This window comes from Saccostrea cucullata, unplaced genomic scaffold (assembly GCF_032062105.1).
Source record: "Saccostrea cucullata isolate Sc308-1 unplaced genomic scaffold, CSIRO_AGI_Scuc_v1 ctg6249, whole genome shotgun sequence".
Taxonomy (NCBI): Eukaryota; Metazoa; Mollusca; class Bivalvia; order Ostreida; family Ostreidae; genus Saccostrea; species Saccostrea cuccullata.
In genome coordinates, this window is record NW_026936982.1 from 9797 (window position 1) to 25889 (window position 16093).

Sequence of the window (16093 nt, forward strand, 5' to 3'; positions counted from 1 at the left end):
TTGTATTCAGAAAGGAAGTTTCCATATTTTCTAAGCCGAATAAAAGGATATAAGTTAAGAGTTCTCACTTTTGCTAAGTAGTCTTCATATCACGATATAAACTGTGAATACATCTACAGTATTATTTTGCTGGTCAAATTAAAATTGCAGATGTCTGATTTTAAAAAGATTCTCCCTTTGCCGTAACAAAGATTTGAATTTTTTTTTATGGTGATTACAAACATAATTCCCCCCCCCCCCCCCCCCCCCCCCCCCCCCCAAATCGCTAAAGGAAAGCAGATGACTCTAATATATATTACAGTTATCAAACATGTCGGCCGTGACGAACGAACCACAAGGCCAGGAAAGATAAAACTCATGTGGAAGCATCCTCAGGTAGTGTAGATTCAAGATTGTTCAAATCATGACCCCCGAGGGTAGGTTTGGGGCCACAATGGCCAATCAAATTTTTATATAGGAGTATATATGAAAAATCTTTTAAAATCTTCTTCTCAAGAACCACTGGGCCAGGAAAGATGAAACTCATGTGGAAGCATCCTCAGGTAGTGTAGATTCAAGATTGTTCAAATCATGACCCCCAGGGTAGGTTTGGGGCCACAATGGCCAATCAAAGTTTTATATAGGAGTATATATGAAAAATCTTTTAAAAGTTTTCTTCTCAAGAACCACTGGGCCAGGAAAGATGAATTCATGTGGAAGCATCTTCAGGTAGTGTAGATTCAATTTTGTTCAACTCATGACCCCCAGGGGTAGGATGGGGCCACAATGGCCGATCAAAGTTTTACATAGGAATATACCCCGGTATATAGGAAAAAAAATCTTCTTCTCAAGAACCACTGGTCCAGAAAAGATAAAATTCATGTGGAAGCATTTTCAGGTAGTGTAGATTCAAGTTTGTTCAAATCATGACCCCCAGGGGCTAGTATGGGGCCACAATGGCCGATCAAAGTTTGACTTGGAGTATATAGGAAACATCTTTGAAAATCTTCTTCTCAAGAACCACTGGGCCAGAAAAGATGAAATTCATGTGGAAGCATTTTCAGGTAGTGTAGATTCAAGTTTGTTCAAATCATGACCCCCGCGGGTAGGTATGGGGCCACAATGGCCGATCAAAGTTTTGAATAGGAATATATTGGAATTTTTTTTAATCTCAAAAACCATTGGGACAGGAAAGATGAAACTCATGTTAAATCATCCTCAGGTAGTGTAGATTCAAGTTTGTTCAAATCTTGACCCCCGGGGCTAGGGTGGGGCCGCTATGGCCGATCAAAGTTTTACATAGGAATATTTAGGAAGCATCTTTAAAATCTTCTGCTCAAGTACTTCAAAGCCATGGTTAGTGATATTTTTATGGAATCATGCTCAGGTAGTGTAGATTCTAGTTTGTTCAAATCATAACCCCCAGGGATAGGGTGGGCCATAATAAAGGATTCAAGGTTTACATTAAAATATATTTTTGAAAATCTTCTCAAGAATAGCAAAGCCATGAGTACTGGTATTTATATATAAGCATTTTCAGGTGTGTAGATTCAAGTTTGTTAAAATCATAACTCCCAAGGGTAGGGTGGGGCCACAATGGTGGATCAAAGATTTACGTAGAAAAATTTAGGGAAAAAATCCCAAGAACATAAAAGTTATGTTTAGTTCTACATGTAGTCATATTGACATGTACAAGCATCCCCATGTATTGAGGATTTAAATTTGCTCCAAATCATGGCCCAATGGGGTAGAGAGGGAAACAACGGGGAAACAAATTTAAATTATTATGAAGTTATTTATAGGGAAAAAAATGTTTTAAAAAATCTTTTTATCTAGAACAGCAAAGTCATATGCTGTATTAATAACAAGGTATTCTCAAGTAGTATTGAAATTCAAGCCCCCCCCCCTTTGTAAACTTTTTAGTTCTGACCTGATTCCAATATGCTCAGGTGAGCGATGTGGCCCCTGGGCTTCTTGTTCCCTATGTATATATATTGACAGTTGTATGGTGAAAACCTAGTAAGTTGTTAAACTTGTGTTCAAACCATCTGTATAGTATTTGTACAATAAAATATGTTCAAAGCATTCATATACGATTGTATGTCAAGGCTAAGTAAGAAAACTGGCTTTCCTCATTGGAAGATTATCACTGTATACGTAGAAGGAAATCTAGAGCAGTTAACCTTTTTAACACAAGGAATGTCAATTTATTATGCGTACCCGTATACACTAGTGGGCATCATTTATAGTAAACACCCCGTGGATATAAAGATATAGAAATAAGGCTATAATATTACATTATATCACCCTTTGTTGCTTTTATTATATAGTTGTATAATAAATAATTAACCTGTACAGGTATTTATAGGGTTGGTAATAACAATGATATTTGTCATTACAACAAAAGGGTTCCTTCCAATCGATTGTGTCATTTCCAATCAATTGTCACGAATATTTGAGAGAAAAGTTGCTTATATTTCAACTAAATATTTAAGTAAAATTGTAAGCTCACTTGACATTTTTTGAATCGCGTTTCTCATTGTAATAGATTAGACTGCGTTGTAAAAGATCAGACTTATACGACTGAAACCAGAAAAAACTAGATGCGCTGTGAGCATTGACCTCACTAAATGATGCCCCGCCTCCCATATGATTGTATTGGCAAAGTCCATGTATTGCTCTGGAAGTCCCAAAATAAGTGTCAAATCAATTTATAAAATAAGATATGTAAAATTATTTCATTATTAGCAGTCCTTTTTGTGAATCCATACGAAGCAAAATTTGTCCAAAATCTTTTACAGGAAAAGAAAAAACAAGTTATTGTAGCCCTCAACTCAATAATTAGACATATCGACGGCGTATTTGCGAAAAAAAACGATGCTTATTCCATTCTTATTACGATAAGATACATTCTAGTGAGCAAGAGATAAAACATACAACGGAGTATGAAACATCTATGTCATATCTGAAAATTTTAATTGGAATAAGGCGTTAATGGTAATTATACAACCAAGATTTTTTATTAAAATGTTGACATACACATTTCACTCGTCAATTTTCTTTTCCTTTATATTAATATACCTTCATTACCTACATCCTGGGTTTATATCTCTCAATTGATTGAATACACAAAAGCATTCTCCAAGAATGTACAATTTCTAAAACGAGGTAAATTATTGACAATTAAGTTGATGAAGCAAGAATATCAGCAACAGTCTCGTAAAAGTCATAATATTGTAAGTTCTATATATGTATTAAAAGGCTATGTCAATATTTTGCGGTGACAAACCCAAATGTTTGTCCGATCAAAAAGTACAATAAGAGGTGTACAGTGGCACTAAGTTACAAAGGGTACGTGAAAGTATCGTTAAATTTTATTTTGTGGTTTAAAGGAGTTTCGAATAAGACGTTGGCACCCAAAAGCGTAACAGGCGGACAGACTATTTACCCTTCAGGTAGAAACCTTCGGACAAATGGTTGTTGATGAATCAATAATATATTATAGAATATAAGCCATCTGACAAATCAGTTGGTGATAAATATGTAGTACATTTTGCCAAATTGTTGTTAAATTTAGAAATCTTTTTACCAGCTCGTGGTTACTATTAAATATTCAAAAAATACACAATGTGATTCAGTGAACAAGCCGTTACGAATAGAAGTTGGTTATTGCCATCCATAATGCCATGTTCACTAAATAATCATTGTTTATTACTTATATTTGTATTTTTGATTTTGTCAAGAATATCAAAGGAATTCGTGGTTTATGTAAGGACTCCACGATTGCTTGTCTCAAGTTAAGAAAAACCCATGGCTATAAAATCAGTAAACCTGATTAATACGCCCTTTCTTTATTAATTATTACACAAACAACTTATAAAGCATTTGCTTCTCAACCACAGTTACCTGGATACAAGCTGTGCAGTCATCACATTCTCTGATTTTTTTTATCCAACTGTGAATTTATCGTTCAAAGTAATTGAAACCCCTGGAAAAATCGACAGTTTAACGTGATATGATGAAAGTATGACAAAAAATGAGAATGTTTTTATGATGTTTATAGCTCAAAATGTTTTTCTATGATTTTTTAAGTTCTGAAATTTATTTCAAGAGCTGAAATCTTTCCTGAGATAGAATTATTATTAAAGAAAATTTGATTTTTTTTTCTGAATTTAAGACATCAAGCATGAAGAGTTTGTTGGTGTTTGCAAAATGTGCGTAAAATGAAAAGATGAACAAAAATGAAAAATATACAACAATTCTCTTAAATTTCTCAAAAAATTTATTATACAATAGAATAACAACTGAGGTTTTCTCTTAAACATTTTTTTAAATTGTCGGAAACCTGAGCTTTCGTGGGATAAAGCAATTACATCAAGATGGGACGAGTAATAATGAAGAGTGTGTTTGCTAAAACTGAATTGACATAAAGCACACTTCGTGAATGACAATACAATTTTGTAGAATATTATCTTTACTTATTTTTAATCATAAAAATTTTACCAAACGTTTCCAAAAATTGCTTTTATCAGAAAATAGGGATCATAGTAATGTATGAGAAGTCATTTCTTTTTTGAAAAAACAACAGAATAATTATATGAGATTGGTAGAGTGTAAATTTTGAATAAGAATTTTAGCAGGTTATTTGAATGAGCTATATTATCTCATTTTGAAAGAAACAATTTGTTATTTGCATAAGGGGTACATCTCTTTTCGTCCAATACTTTTTTGATATCCTGAAGGTTTCTACGAGCTCAGTTGTAGAGGAATAATTTTATTCTGTTCATTTTTCAATAGAAAATTCGTCAGCGCATCAAATAAAATATTTAATTACTTTTTTCTAGTGTGACACTTTGGTAAAATGTTCACGTAATTTTGTTCTATTAACCCAGGAATAGGAAGAATTGTCAAAACCATTAAAGTAAAATTATTTAGAACTTGCCATACTTTGATAACTTGATATAAATCTGCCTAAACTAAATAAAGATTAAAAGAAAAGATTATGGATTTCGAGCACTTCTTTTGAAATTAAAACATTGCCTTTACATGGAAAATATGAAATACGCAATAAAAACAAAATTCATTATTACATTTAAATAAAAAGGCAACTAAATGAATTCCAGGAATTAAACAAATTCAATACTTCAGAGAAAATAAATACATAATAACAGGCCAATTGTTTTTCAGGAATCGAAAATTATTTGTTTTTTATACTCGACTGTTGACGGATTAATTGTAAACTCCTACAGAAACTCTCTAAATACACATAGAGACTTCAATATGAGCGGTCTTCGTATGTCTGTTTAATGGCCTCTCTCTTTACAGTTTCTCGTGCTACCATCTCCTCCTGGAGATATACCGCGAAACTGGAAATCGATAACAAGAACTTATAGGAGAACACGAAGCCCATTCAGAGATTTTAAGCACCGCCTTCAAAAATACCTGGTCTGGGTAGACCTGTCAATCAGTTACATGAAGGTTCGTCATTGGATGCTGGAACTTGATTATATTGACATTTACTTACTGGTCCCTGTGTATACCCCGATCACTTTGTTTGGCACTCGTTGGGACCTTCAAATTAACTTTTGATCCTTTGATGTTTACCAAACATGGTATAGAGTAATTTTATTACTGTGAAATGTTTTAGTTTGGTAATACATGATTTAGATATACCTTTAGTATTTGAAAGGATTGTAATATAATATACATTTAAAATATGTTAAACAAAATTTAAGTGCTGTTCAAAATTGTGTTTGTGTAAACAAGGCGTTAAATCTGTGTTAAAACTATTTATCCATCCATTTGAAGGATATCCGATCCTCAGCCAGGAATGATACAATCATGTAACTCCAAAAATTAATATTTGGTTTAAATTGCATCAATATTTAGATTGAAAATGATATTTTCTTTCATGCAACAATTTTCATTTTATTCATCTTTATGATTCGAGGATTTTGGAAGTCTTAAAAAAAAGTCTTATAAAAGTTTACATTTGTACCCTGTAAAAGAAAAAAAAAATAAGTACTGTTTTAGAGAAATAAGATTTTCTTGAATATAGCCTTAAATACTAATGCCTATTAGCATGACATGATAAAAGAAGTGATTTGTGATGTCTTGCAATGATAGCAAAATCCTTTTACATTATGCATTATAGAATTCTTGAAGGAAATAAGACATAGAATACCAAATAAGTATAAAAATCATGATGTATTTAATTTAAAAGAAAAAGAAAAATGACTTGATTTTATGAATTTTTCTGTTTATTGCACAAAATTATCGTACACTGATTAAAATCAGCCCTGTTCAGACTTCGGTTTTGTAAAGCGGCATGCAAACGACATCATATGACGTCAGAGTCTTATACGCACCGAATGTCACGTGCGGTTTGGATCTAAATGAAAACTGGATAAGTATCTGCGCTCGCCCTAACGGTCGCACCGTCAACATATAAAATTCTCTATAAATGAAATTAGGTTATATCTAAAAAAAAAAGCTTTAATCCCTCGAATTTCCGAAGTAGAGTGTAACTACAAATATTAGCATATGAGATGGCTACAAATGCATTGTGCACCAAACCCTCAGCAAAAAAGAATTCCATATTTCATTGAAGAAATGAATTGTAATATATTTCTTTGACCGACGTATAGGATGGGGCATTTAATGAGAACGTTTTCTGTCCAATTTTTTTTCGTTGATACGTCGATCAAAGAAAAAAATATTACTTATTCAAATCCGATGGACCAATTTTATCCAAACTTTGCACATTAAAGTATCCTTTGGTGAATGAGATTCGAATTTGTTCAAAAATTATTTATGATCGTGCAAACTTAAAAAATCCGTATATATCTTAGTGTGAAAACAATGTTTTAAGAGTTTGTATGAAAAATGTTAGTCAACATTCGACGTTATGATAGATTCTATTAGTTAACTAGGTCATTAACAATTCTTAATATACTTAGTAGCGAGCATGTTTGCATTTAGGAAAGTTTATGTTTTGTCAGATTAGACTAGATTTGCATGCAAACGGGGTACCAACATGGCTTCAAACCGACAAACATGGTCGTTTGATGATGACTTGTATTCTTTAACTTTTTTTTGATACAGTAAAATAACACAATGCATTAGAATTAAATTTTGTGTCCAGATTGACCTTACTTGGAATACTGTACCTTTGACCCTTACATTAAAAACAATTTTGGTAAAAGGTAATCATTTCTTTTCTAATTTGTAATTATAACAAGTTTTCCTCCTGGATAACCATCAGTAAATACTATTTTGAAAACTGTTATAAAATGTAAAACATTACTAATAAATCCGATCCTTGGACTAATTTTCGGCCCAGACAAATATGGAGATGACAATCATTCCCATATTCAGTAAGGAAAGATCTCCTTTGTCTGTATTTTTACTGTTGACCATCCTACCGAAGGTTCTCGAAATATAATGGATTTGGATTCTAATTCGTAGATCCATTCAATGTGACGTACAATTACTATCAAGATTTAAAAAGTTAAAATTAAAAAAAACATTCATGGAAACATATAAGAATCGCTGGCAATATATAAGCAACATGAAGATAATGTATTGGGAACAGCTGGGTTGCTGAACTATAATGAATGAAATAAAGATACTTTTTTATTGAACAAAAGAAATAAGATCAGATGACATGGAGGTGAGTTTTGTTTGGATGCTATGGAGGGTGAATTAGAATCAGATTCCATGGAGGAGTAACATACCCTGCTGACATAAGAAATCAAATAAGTACAGAGAAATATTTTAAGTCATAACACTGTTTCTCAAAGGACACGGACCAACAAGGTTTGACGACTTCAGGTTGTACATTGTTTTGAATAACCTTGTGACAAAAGTTGATTATGTATAATTAGATACATGTATAATCTAAAAGAAACTAATATGTGATTTCTGAATCACCTCCTCCAATGAATCGGCTGAAAAGGTTTTCATTATTACAAATTTCTAATGATGCAAAATATTATAATCAGTCCAAATATGACCCTGTTTAAACATACGATTCTAATTAGATAAGATCACTCAACAATACATGTTGACCACTGCCCCTTTACAAATTGCGTTAGCTGACGACAATATCTGATGATTTCAGGGGTTGACTAAAAAGTTCACAAACGTTTGGATTGTTCTGTGTTCACATTTGACACTAAAACAGCTGAGCGTTCTCGATTACATTATCAAAAGAACACTTACTCTAGCCCAACACTACTTCGTTCACAATAGGGTCGTCAAGTGTTGGGTGTGTATAAATATCCTCCCCAAGCCTGTCTATCAATTGTCTTGTGTGTCGTGGCAATAACCAGCAAATTATTTCCCCGTCCTTCTTCGGGTAAAGCCATGATCTACAATACTCAGATACGTTGTCTTTTTCTGCGCAAGTCAGAAAAACATCCACAAAATTAGGATCGCCTGCGAATCTGAAGAAACTGGCGTGCCTAAATAAATCACTTGAAAAACTGACTACAGGAAGGTCAAGTTTTAGAACTGGTCGGTATTTCTCTAAATTGACAAGACTGGATTCCTTGTCATATTTCTTGAAATTGAATCTTTCAGCGACAACATTATACTTCTCAATCCAGTATTCCTCTTCCAGATTGATTCTGTAGGATTGGCAAAGAAGGATCAACATCAATACTGCATCTCCACCTACGAATTGAAAGAGTAAATCATCACACGATGTATTTATTTAATTTTCTTGATTTCTGAAAACCCTTCACATTAATAGAGAAGAGCACAATTTGCAATTGTAAAGAGACACAGTGTCATGTTGATATTAGTACTTTCATTACGCCTGCCTGGAGTGGTTGATATTAGGGATCTCACAATTGTCAATAATTTAAATTTGAATATCCGACAGGAGTATTCGAATACCGGTATATTCGAATATTGGATGAAATAAATTAGTCTTGCATTATGAAATATATCTCTTTTTATATATCACTATGAATTATCAGAGACATGGCGTTCTGAGATAAATTCAAAAAGGGTTTTCAAAGAAAATCCTACCTTGATACCCCCAATGTCGCAGTTCTATAACAATTTAACCTTATAGATCATTCTGTACATGATGTAAAAAAAGTGTTACGTTAACCTAATCCATGAACATAAGATATCAAAAGCATACAGTTTAAAATGTTATTATTTTTTTTTATGATTATGTACTGATGTGAATCTCCGAAAAACTTTTCCTTCTTTTTTTTATGATTACATACTTATAATTCCATACCTTTCATGTGGATCTCCTCTAAACTTTTCCTTACACCTGTACAGTCGTGCTCGCTATGATCTTCAGAAGAACTACACGGCAAGCCTGCTAAAAAGAAATCAGCATGTTACTAAAATAAGCAAATGCCGGTATGTTTCGCCGTAAAACAGGAAGTTAAGAACCTCTATTTAAGGACTCGTTTCGAACTCATCATTGATTCAGAAGTATCTGGTGATACTGTGATACTACTGTTTTGTACCAAAAGGATTGACTGATTAATTGAATGTTTGTTGTTTTACTTTGAATTCGAAATGTCAACTTAAAGTAGAAAAGTCACCATAAACCGGTGAAGGACATGAAATTAAGATTTTTACTTCATTCTCAGGGCCAGTAATTAAGTGAGGTTTCTATATCATGCCAACGCCTACAAAGCACGGTGTAATTTACTGTGAGTGTCTATACAGATAAATAAAACACTGTATAACTTACCTGTCAGGGAGTCCTTGTATGTAAGTCTGTATATGTCCACTATGTTTTCGAAATCTGAACCAACCCAGAGTAGTTGTGTTCTGTCATCGTAACCAAGGCCACATTGGAAGCGCTGACCGTCCTGGGCCGTCAGCACCTTAGACAAAAGGTTACCATCTTGGTCAAGCAACCCTACAGCAAATGCATAAGTATCACACACCAGGATGCGTGAGAGAGCGTCTGTACATACTCCACGTGGATTTAGGGAGTACCCTGATTCGCCTTTGAAGGAGAAGCGATGTCTCCCTTCACGATCCGTTACAACTAAAGCACCAAGCTTCCAGTCCCACACAATGACGTCTCCATTGCGGTTCTCTGTGACATAGATAGGCAGAAGATACAAATCTTCACCGGAGTCGTTGTGTTGTATTGTCTGTATGTGCTGTCCTGCATTATTGTAACGGTTGACCTTACCTGTCTTTGAATAAGTGTGACGCATCCCGACCAGCAGGTCTCCATTAGAGGGAGAGCTGTAAACACTCCATGCTTCCCACGGCGCTGTGTGCTTTATAAATATGATATTTGTATTGTTTTCTATCGACAGTTTGTGGATGTTGTACTCAATGTCTATATAAATCAACTTCCCGTCCCTGTTCACGGTGTGGACGCCCCATAAATCAGCAATACCTGTCAGGTGATGCAGTATATCGCCCGTTGTGTTTGTTAAGACGATATTTTTCTATCACTGATCCAGACTCGGTCCGATGTCACGTAGGAAATGTGTAGAACAACACATACACCCGGAACTCGGATCCGTCTCTGCCAGACTGCTCTAGACACCATTTTCATCAGACATTCATTTTTATTCGTTAGATCCTATATGCTTTTTCCCAAAACGGTTTGTCTTGTTCATTTTCTAATCCAGTGAAATCTCCCATAAAATCGAAAATTCTTCACTGTTTAATACATAAAATTTTGCATGTGATCATATCCATGAACTGTTTCGTTCCGTGAAATTCTATGACTCTGATTCTTTAGAGTGAGATGTGAGATTCCAATGTGACGCTTCATCCTTGTTGTGTGTGGTGGTTTCTTTTGTGACGCCCAATCCTTGCTGTGTTTGACGTGGAGTATATTTTGACGCTGAATCCTTATTGTGTGTGATGGAGTCCTGTGTGACGCTAAATCCTAAATGTGTGCGCGGAAGTGTCCTGTGTTTGTGGAATGGGAAAAAAACAATCAATTATGATTAATTTTTTAAATGCCGCATTAACTAAAATGTTTATTTTTAAGAATTAAAAAAAAATTACATTAATCATATGCTTGCACTATTTTGAGCAGACTGTACTTGCTAGTTCTCTGATTTAAAATCTTTGCTCGAATGATTGTCAAATAGTATACTATTCTCAACAATAGGTTCGTAAAACCTTTCAAATGACCCTTGGTCCACACATCCTATGTTTGATTTAGAAAGGAGAAGATTTCAATCAATTAAATTTTCAGTATATAAGTAAAGCCCCCCCCCCTATGGTACCCTTGACCAAGGGGCATTGAAATTCACCTCTCTATCGTTTAAAGATTTAAAGTCTGAATGTAATAAAAACATATATATCACAGCTTATTCAAATACATCAAAAACACAAAAGAAAAGAATCGATACACGTTCCGAAACCCTTTGGTAATGATAAACACGTTGTGCACCGATGACGCACTTGGACAAACAGGTTAATGCCATTATAACTCAAGGTTAATCAAAACAATTGTTTTAATTTCTACCATTGATTTGGAAAATGAAGTACAAATACATGCATGTATATACATGAATATGATTAAAAGATTGCGAAAAAGGGTATTTGAAAATGGTTCCTTTTACATACTGAAATATCTACGCCGGCAAATACAAAATAAAATTTAACATTAATAATTAGACCATGTTTCAATGAGGGACCATGGTCCCCCTTTACCCATAAATGATTTTTTAAAAATATAAGGACTAGGCTCAAAAGAAAATCGTCATGAATTTTGTTTAGCAATAACTATTTATAAAAATATACCTTCTTGTTTAATATTTTGAAAATTAGGTAAACAAACACTCACAGTCTAAACACTTAAGTCTTCCTTGTCACCAATGTGTACTTAGTTGTTTATATAAAGGAATGACGCGTTTAAATGGTATCTCTGACATACAATTAGACAACACTAAGATGCATAATTCTATTTATTGCTGTCTGTTGCAAAGTTTCAAATCAAAGTGCTACTTGCCTTGTGTTATACTTACAGACCATTAGAGCTAAAGTCTCATCAGAGACTTCTTGCTGCATTAAGGGATCTATATGATCTAGACTGAAGACGCTTTGTAAGCTTTTAAAAATGAATAATATTAAAAGTATTGAAACATGTAGAAAATAATAACAGTCTTGTTAGGATTTAGAGTTTCATGGGAGATACATATGTACAATGACCTTTTTAGCATGTTGTTTTTTATGTACCATTCTTTTGACCGAGTCGCCTGCGTGGCGTAGTTGTTAGAGAGTCTGCTCTTGAGTCGCAAAGTAAAGAGTTGATCCTCTTGTCGCGGGTCCAAATCCCATCGTGAGACGTAGAGTTCGGTCCCTCGGATGAGACTGTATAAACGGAGGTCCTGTGTCGCAGAAGGTGCTGGCTCGAAAAAGATCGTTCACTGCTCAATGGCCCTGAGTGCCGAATATAGGACAAAATGTTAAGCTCTCCACAAACAAGTGATGGCGTCTCCATATAAAGGAAATTTTCTTGAAAGAGACGTTTAACATCAATACTATCAATTAATTAATGACCGACAAAGAGCAAATGGACGCTGTGTGAAATATTGACAAGGGATGCTCCATGGTACCTAATCCCATGTCTGATGTTTTAGAAGTCCGTGTTTCTCTCATTCCAATTTGTATTGATTCACTGAATTTTTGAGCTTGAAAATTTTTGTTATCTCCATGTTTAATGGCACAATTAAACAAATCTGCGTATTTTTGTTTTTGAAATAGATTATTTTAAGGTTTAATATATGTACTACATGTACATGTTTATTCAAATTTTTGATAAAGTGAGCTAATATGCAATAGTAAACAAAGCAAAAGTTTAAATCACCGCTATATTTACACCAGTAAGTATAAATACCTGACAGGTAGATATCATAACACAGGTAAACAGGTCATGTAACCTGAACACGTGACAACACGGACAATACCCCACTTAGCTGGCAGCCATATGATTCATATGATTCTTAGGTCCTTACAACTTTCACAGGAGATAACTCAGAGTTTTTTTCAGAAACGAAAATTGCCTCACGAATATGGTCATTTTAAGTCTCTCTCTCTCTCTCTCATCTTATCATACTTAAAGACCTCATTCTTTTATTATTTTAGATTAATCCATGCTTGCATGACATGTTAATCTAGAGATATTCTGAGGTACATTTATATGTTCCGCTTAAAAGATTTATCTTAATCACTGTCAACAAATTAAAGAACGTTTTATTTCACAAATATTATATAAGCGTTCAGTTTTTATTTCAGTATCTAGACATTTTTTTTCAGAATGTTTTTTTTCTCAAAAGGACATAAATGAAACATTGATTGACTCTTACTTTTGTATTTATAGAAAGTGGTAGAGCTGCTTGGCAATATATCAAACATCGTGGATATTATAGATGGCGCCACCCGCCCCACAATGCTCACGCATCCGATGCTGAATTTGATCACGTGGACGGTGCATTCTCTAACTCAACATTACCAGTTTATAAACAAAAACTCAATAGTATGACATGAGAAATAATAGCTATCCCCAATTATAGTAATGTTGTATCTTCCCCTCTCTGTTTTTGTTTCAAGTCAAACTCTAATTTAATCGATTACTGAGCTACAATTCAGTAGATTTTGCGTCAATACATAGGTTACAGGCTTGATATCTGAATTTAACACTTCCATATCACTTTCATTAAAACATACTTTTTTAAAATTTGAAAATGTCTTTCATATCTTTTATGTCGATAACATAATTGCTACATTTATTTTAATGTAATTCCAGGACAACTTTAAGAAACACTTGTATATAAAGAAACTTCCTAACATGATTATATTATATATAATTATGAAACTATTTCTATCATAAAGAATTTAATTTTGGGGATATTTCGACGGTTTTCATTACGAATAAAGGAAAATTTCGAGGTGCGCAAGAACCTTTCATGATAAAATACAAAGGAATTATGGATGATTCAATCATAGGTATATTTGCAACTGTCCTTTCATATGAGTTCTTAGGTACAGATGTTTTCTTTTAAATACATGTAGAAACACTGGGAGAAAAAAATTAGTATGTAAATAAATATATAAATATATGTTTTCAGTTTTTAAATTATTTCCACAGCAGTAACGTGACGTCATGAAGAAGAAACTTCAAGCTTGTAGTTTATTGTTCCTACTTTTTACTACTATAGTTTATTTTTACCACTTTTAACTTCTTTAGGCATGGTGTCAATCTATCTTTTTCCAAATCCACGCAAGAGATGTTAGAGCTAAACGCAAGGATATTGATACAAAGTTATGGGAAAACTTTTTGGCGAACCCAAAACTGTGAAAGAAATTTAAAAGAATACCTTCAGCTCACAGAAAATATAACTTCCCTAGTATTTATTATTTAGAATTAACTTTTCTTGTGTCCTTTTTTTTAATTGCATATATGTATCAATATAACAAGGATTAAAAAAAAAAAAGAAAAAGAAGTTTTTGGAAAAGTAAAACGGACGCAGAACTTCTATTTAGAATATATGCAAGTCAAAGTTAACATTGGGTAATAAATCTTAATATTTGTTTATTAAACGCCGTAGTAGTACAGAGACAAAAAAGGACTGCAATATTGTCTCATTTTGCAGTTGATATTAGCTTCAATTTAGGTATTATTGTGACCTCATAAAAACTTCAAAAACATATCCACTGTCTTTAATTTTAATTCTAATACACCTGGTCCCTGTATTGTCAAGCTGACCCAAAGGCTCAGTGACCTTTCAGCAAGTACAGTTCATCACAAAAAATTCCTACTAACTTTTTCATGATAATAGACTTTTTTTACACACTGAATTGTCTACCGATTTTTATGTTTTTTTCCCGATCATTAACCAAGATGCACATTTCTAGTTTATGCGATCGGTAGAAGATGCTCACTCCTCCATGTCACCCGATCCCGTCTCTGATGTTTTGCGGGTCACTATTTACACGGCTTCCAATTTGTATTTTCTAAAGCTTTCAGCTTGAATATTGTTCGTTATTTTCATATATCATTGGAGCTATGGCAATCATATTTTGCATGTGAATTCCTGGTGATAAAAGCTTTTTGACTGCAATACATTACACTTTTACTATTGAATTTGGCCCATTTTTTGAAAGGTTCACCAAACTTTAACCCAGCTTGGTCCTTGTGCCGGAACGTATAACTCAATTGCTTTAATATTTGACACGCGCATTTCGTCTGACAAGACATTCTCTTCTGTTTCAACACATGTGACCTCTTGACCTTGGAGTCTGGTTTGCTTTGAAAACTTTAATTTTTGATAGAAGTTTTGATTATCTGGTGCTCGGGCTTTCGTATGAAAAAGATGAAAAAATAAAAACATGAAAAATACAAGCAATACAATTCTGTAAACAATTCATAAAACAGGAACACCGGGAAATTCCGAAGTGGAATCTTGTGCTTCTAAGGAGTTAGCATCTCCTGCTGTTTTGTCATATTACCCTGAGCCCTTTGATCGGGTATACGAAACAATGTGTAGTCAAACTTAGTAGTTAAGCGTCTCTCGTCTGTGTATATTATGGCAATGACATCTCTAAGGTTGCAACATTTTCAACATCTTGAACTTGGATTTTGACCTACATTTTATGACCTTGAACCCTGGTCATATGGTTTGAACGGACAATCCTAGGGTTCTTAAATTTTACATGCTTACATATATATGTATCTTATACGTACAAGACATTCTAAAGGGATTCAGGATCTGTGACCCTCGGTCGCTTGCTAAGATGAGCACAAAATTACAACTGGAATGTACTTGATTTGTGCGGTCATAGAATTAAAAAAAAAGTAAATTAAAAATATTTGGTTCGTACCACAAGAGTCCAATTTGAGTATATTCATCGTAAGATTTCTTCATGTACATGATAATTGACTTTTTGGTCTGAGACTTTGACCTACGTTTGCGAAATTTTACTAAACTTCTAAATTGCCATTAATTTTGAACTGTTCAATGTGTATGTCTTGGATTCCAACATGTGTATATCTTTCAACATTGCCGATCTTGACCTTGGAAATTTGACCTATTTTCTTATTTACCTTGGCTAATTTTTTTTCATTTGGTGTTTTGGGCTTTCATATTTTAATTGCCTG

The 16093-nt window shown here is 33.7% G+C and overlaps 1 protein-coding gene across 1 annotated transcript in view; it reads right to left on the reverse strand.

Annotated features, from left to right (window-relative positions):
• Window positions 1-8011: 8011 nt before the first annotated feature.
• The window catches only part of LOC134246998 (uncharacterized), a 47893-nt gene continuing 39811 nt past the window's right edge, over window positions 8012-16093 (reverse strand). Inside the window, exon 3 of the mRNA XM_062729350.1 lies at window positions 8012-8655. Coding sequence (XP_062585334.1) covers window positions 8204-8655 — 452 coding nt within the window. The 3' untranslated portion in view covers window positions 8012-8203. The remainder of the gene's footprint in view (window positions 8656-16093) is intronic.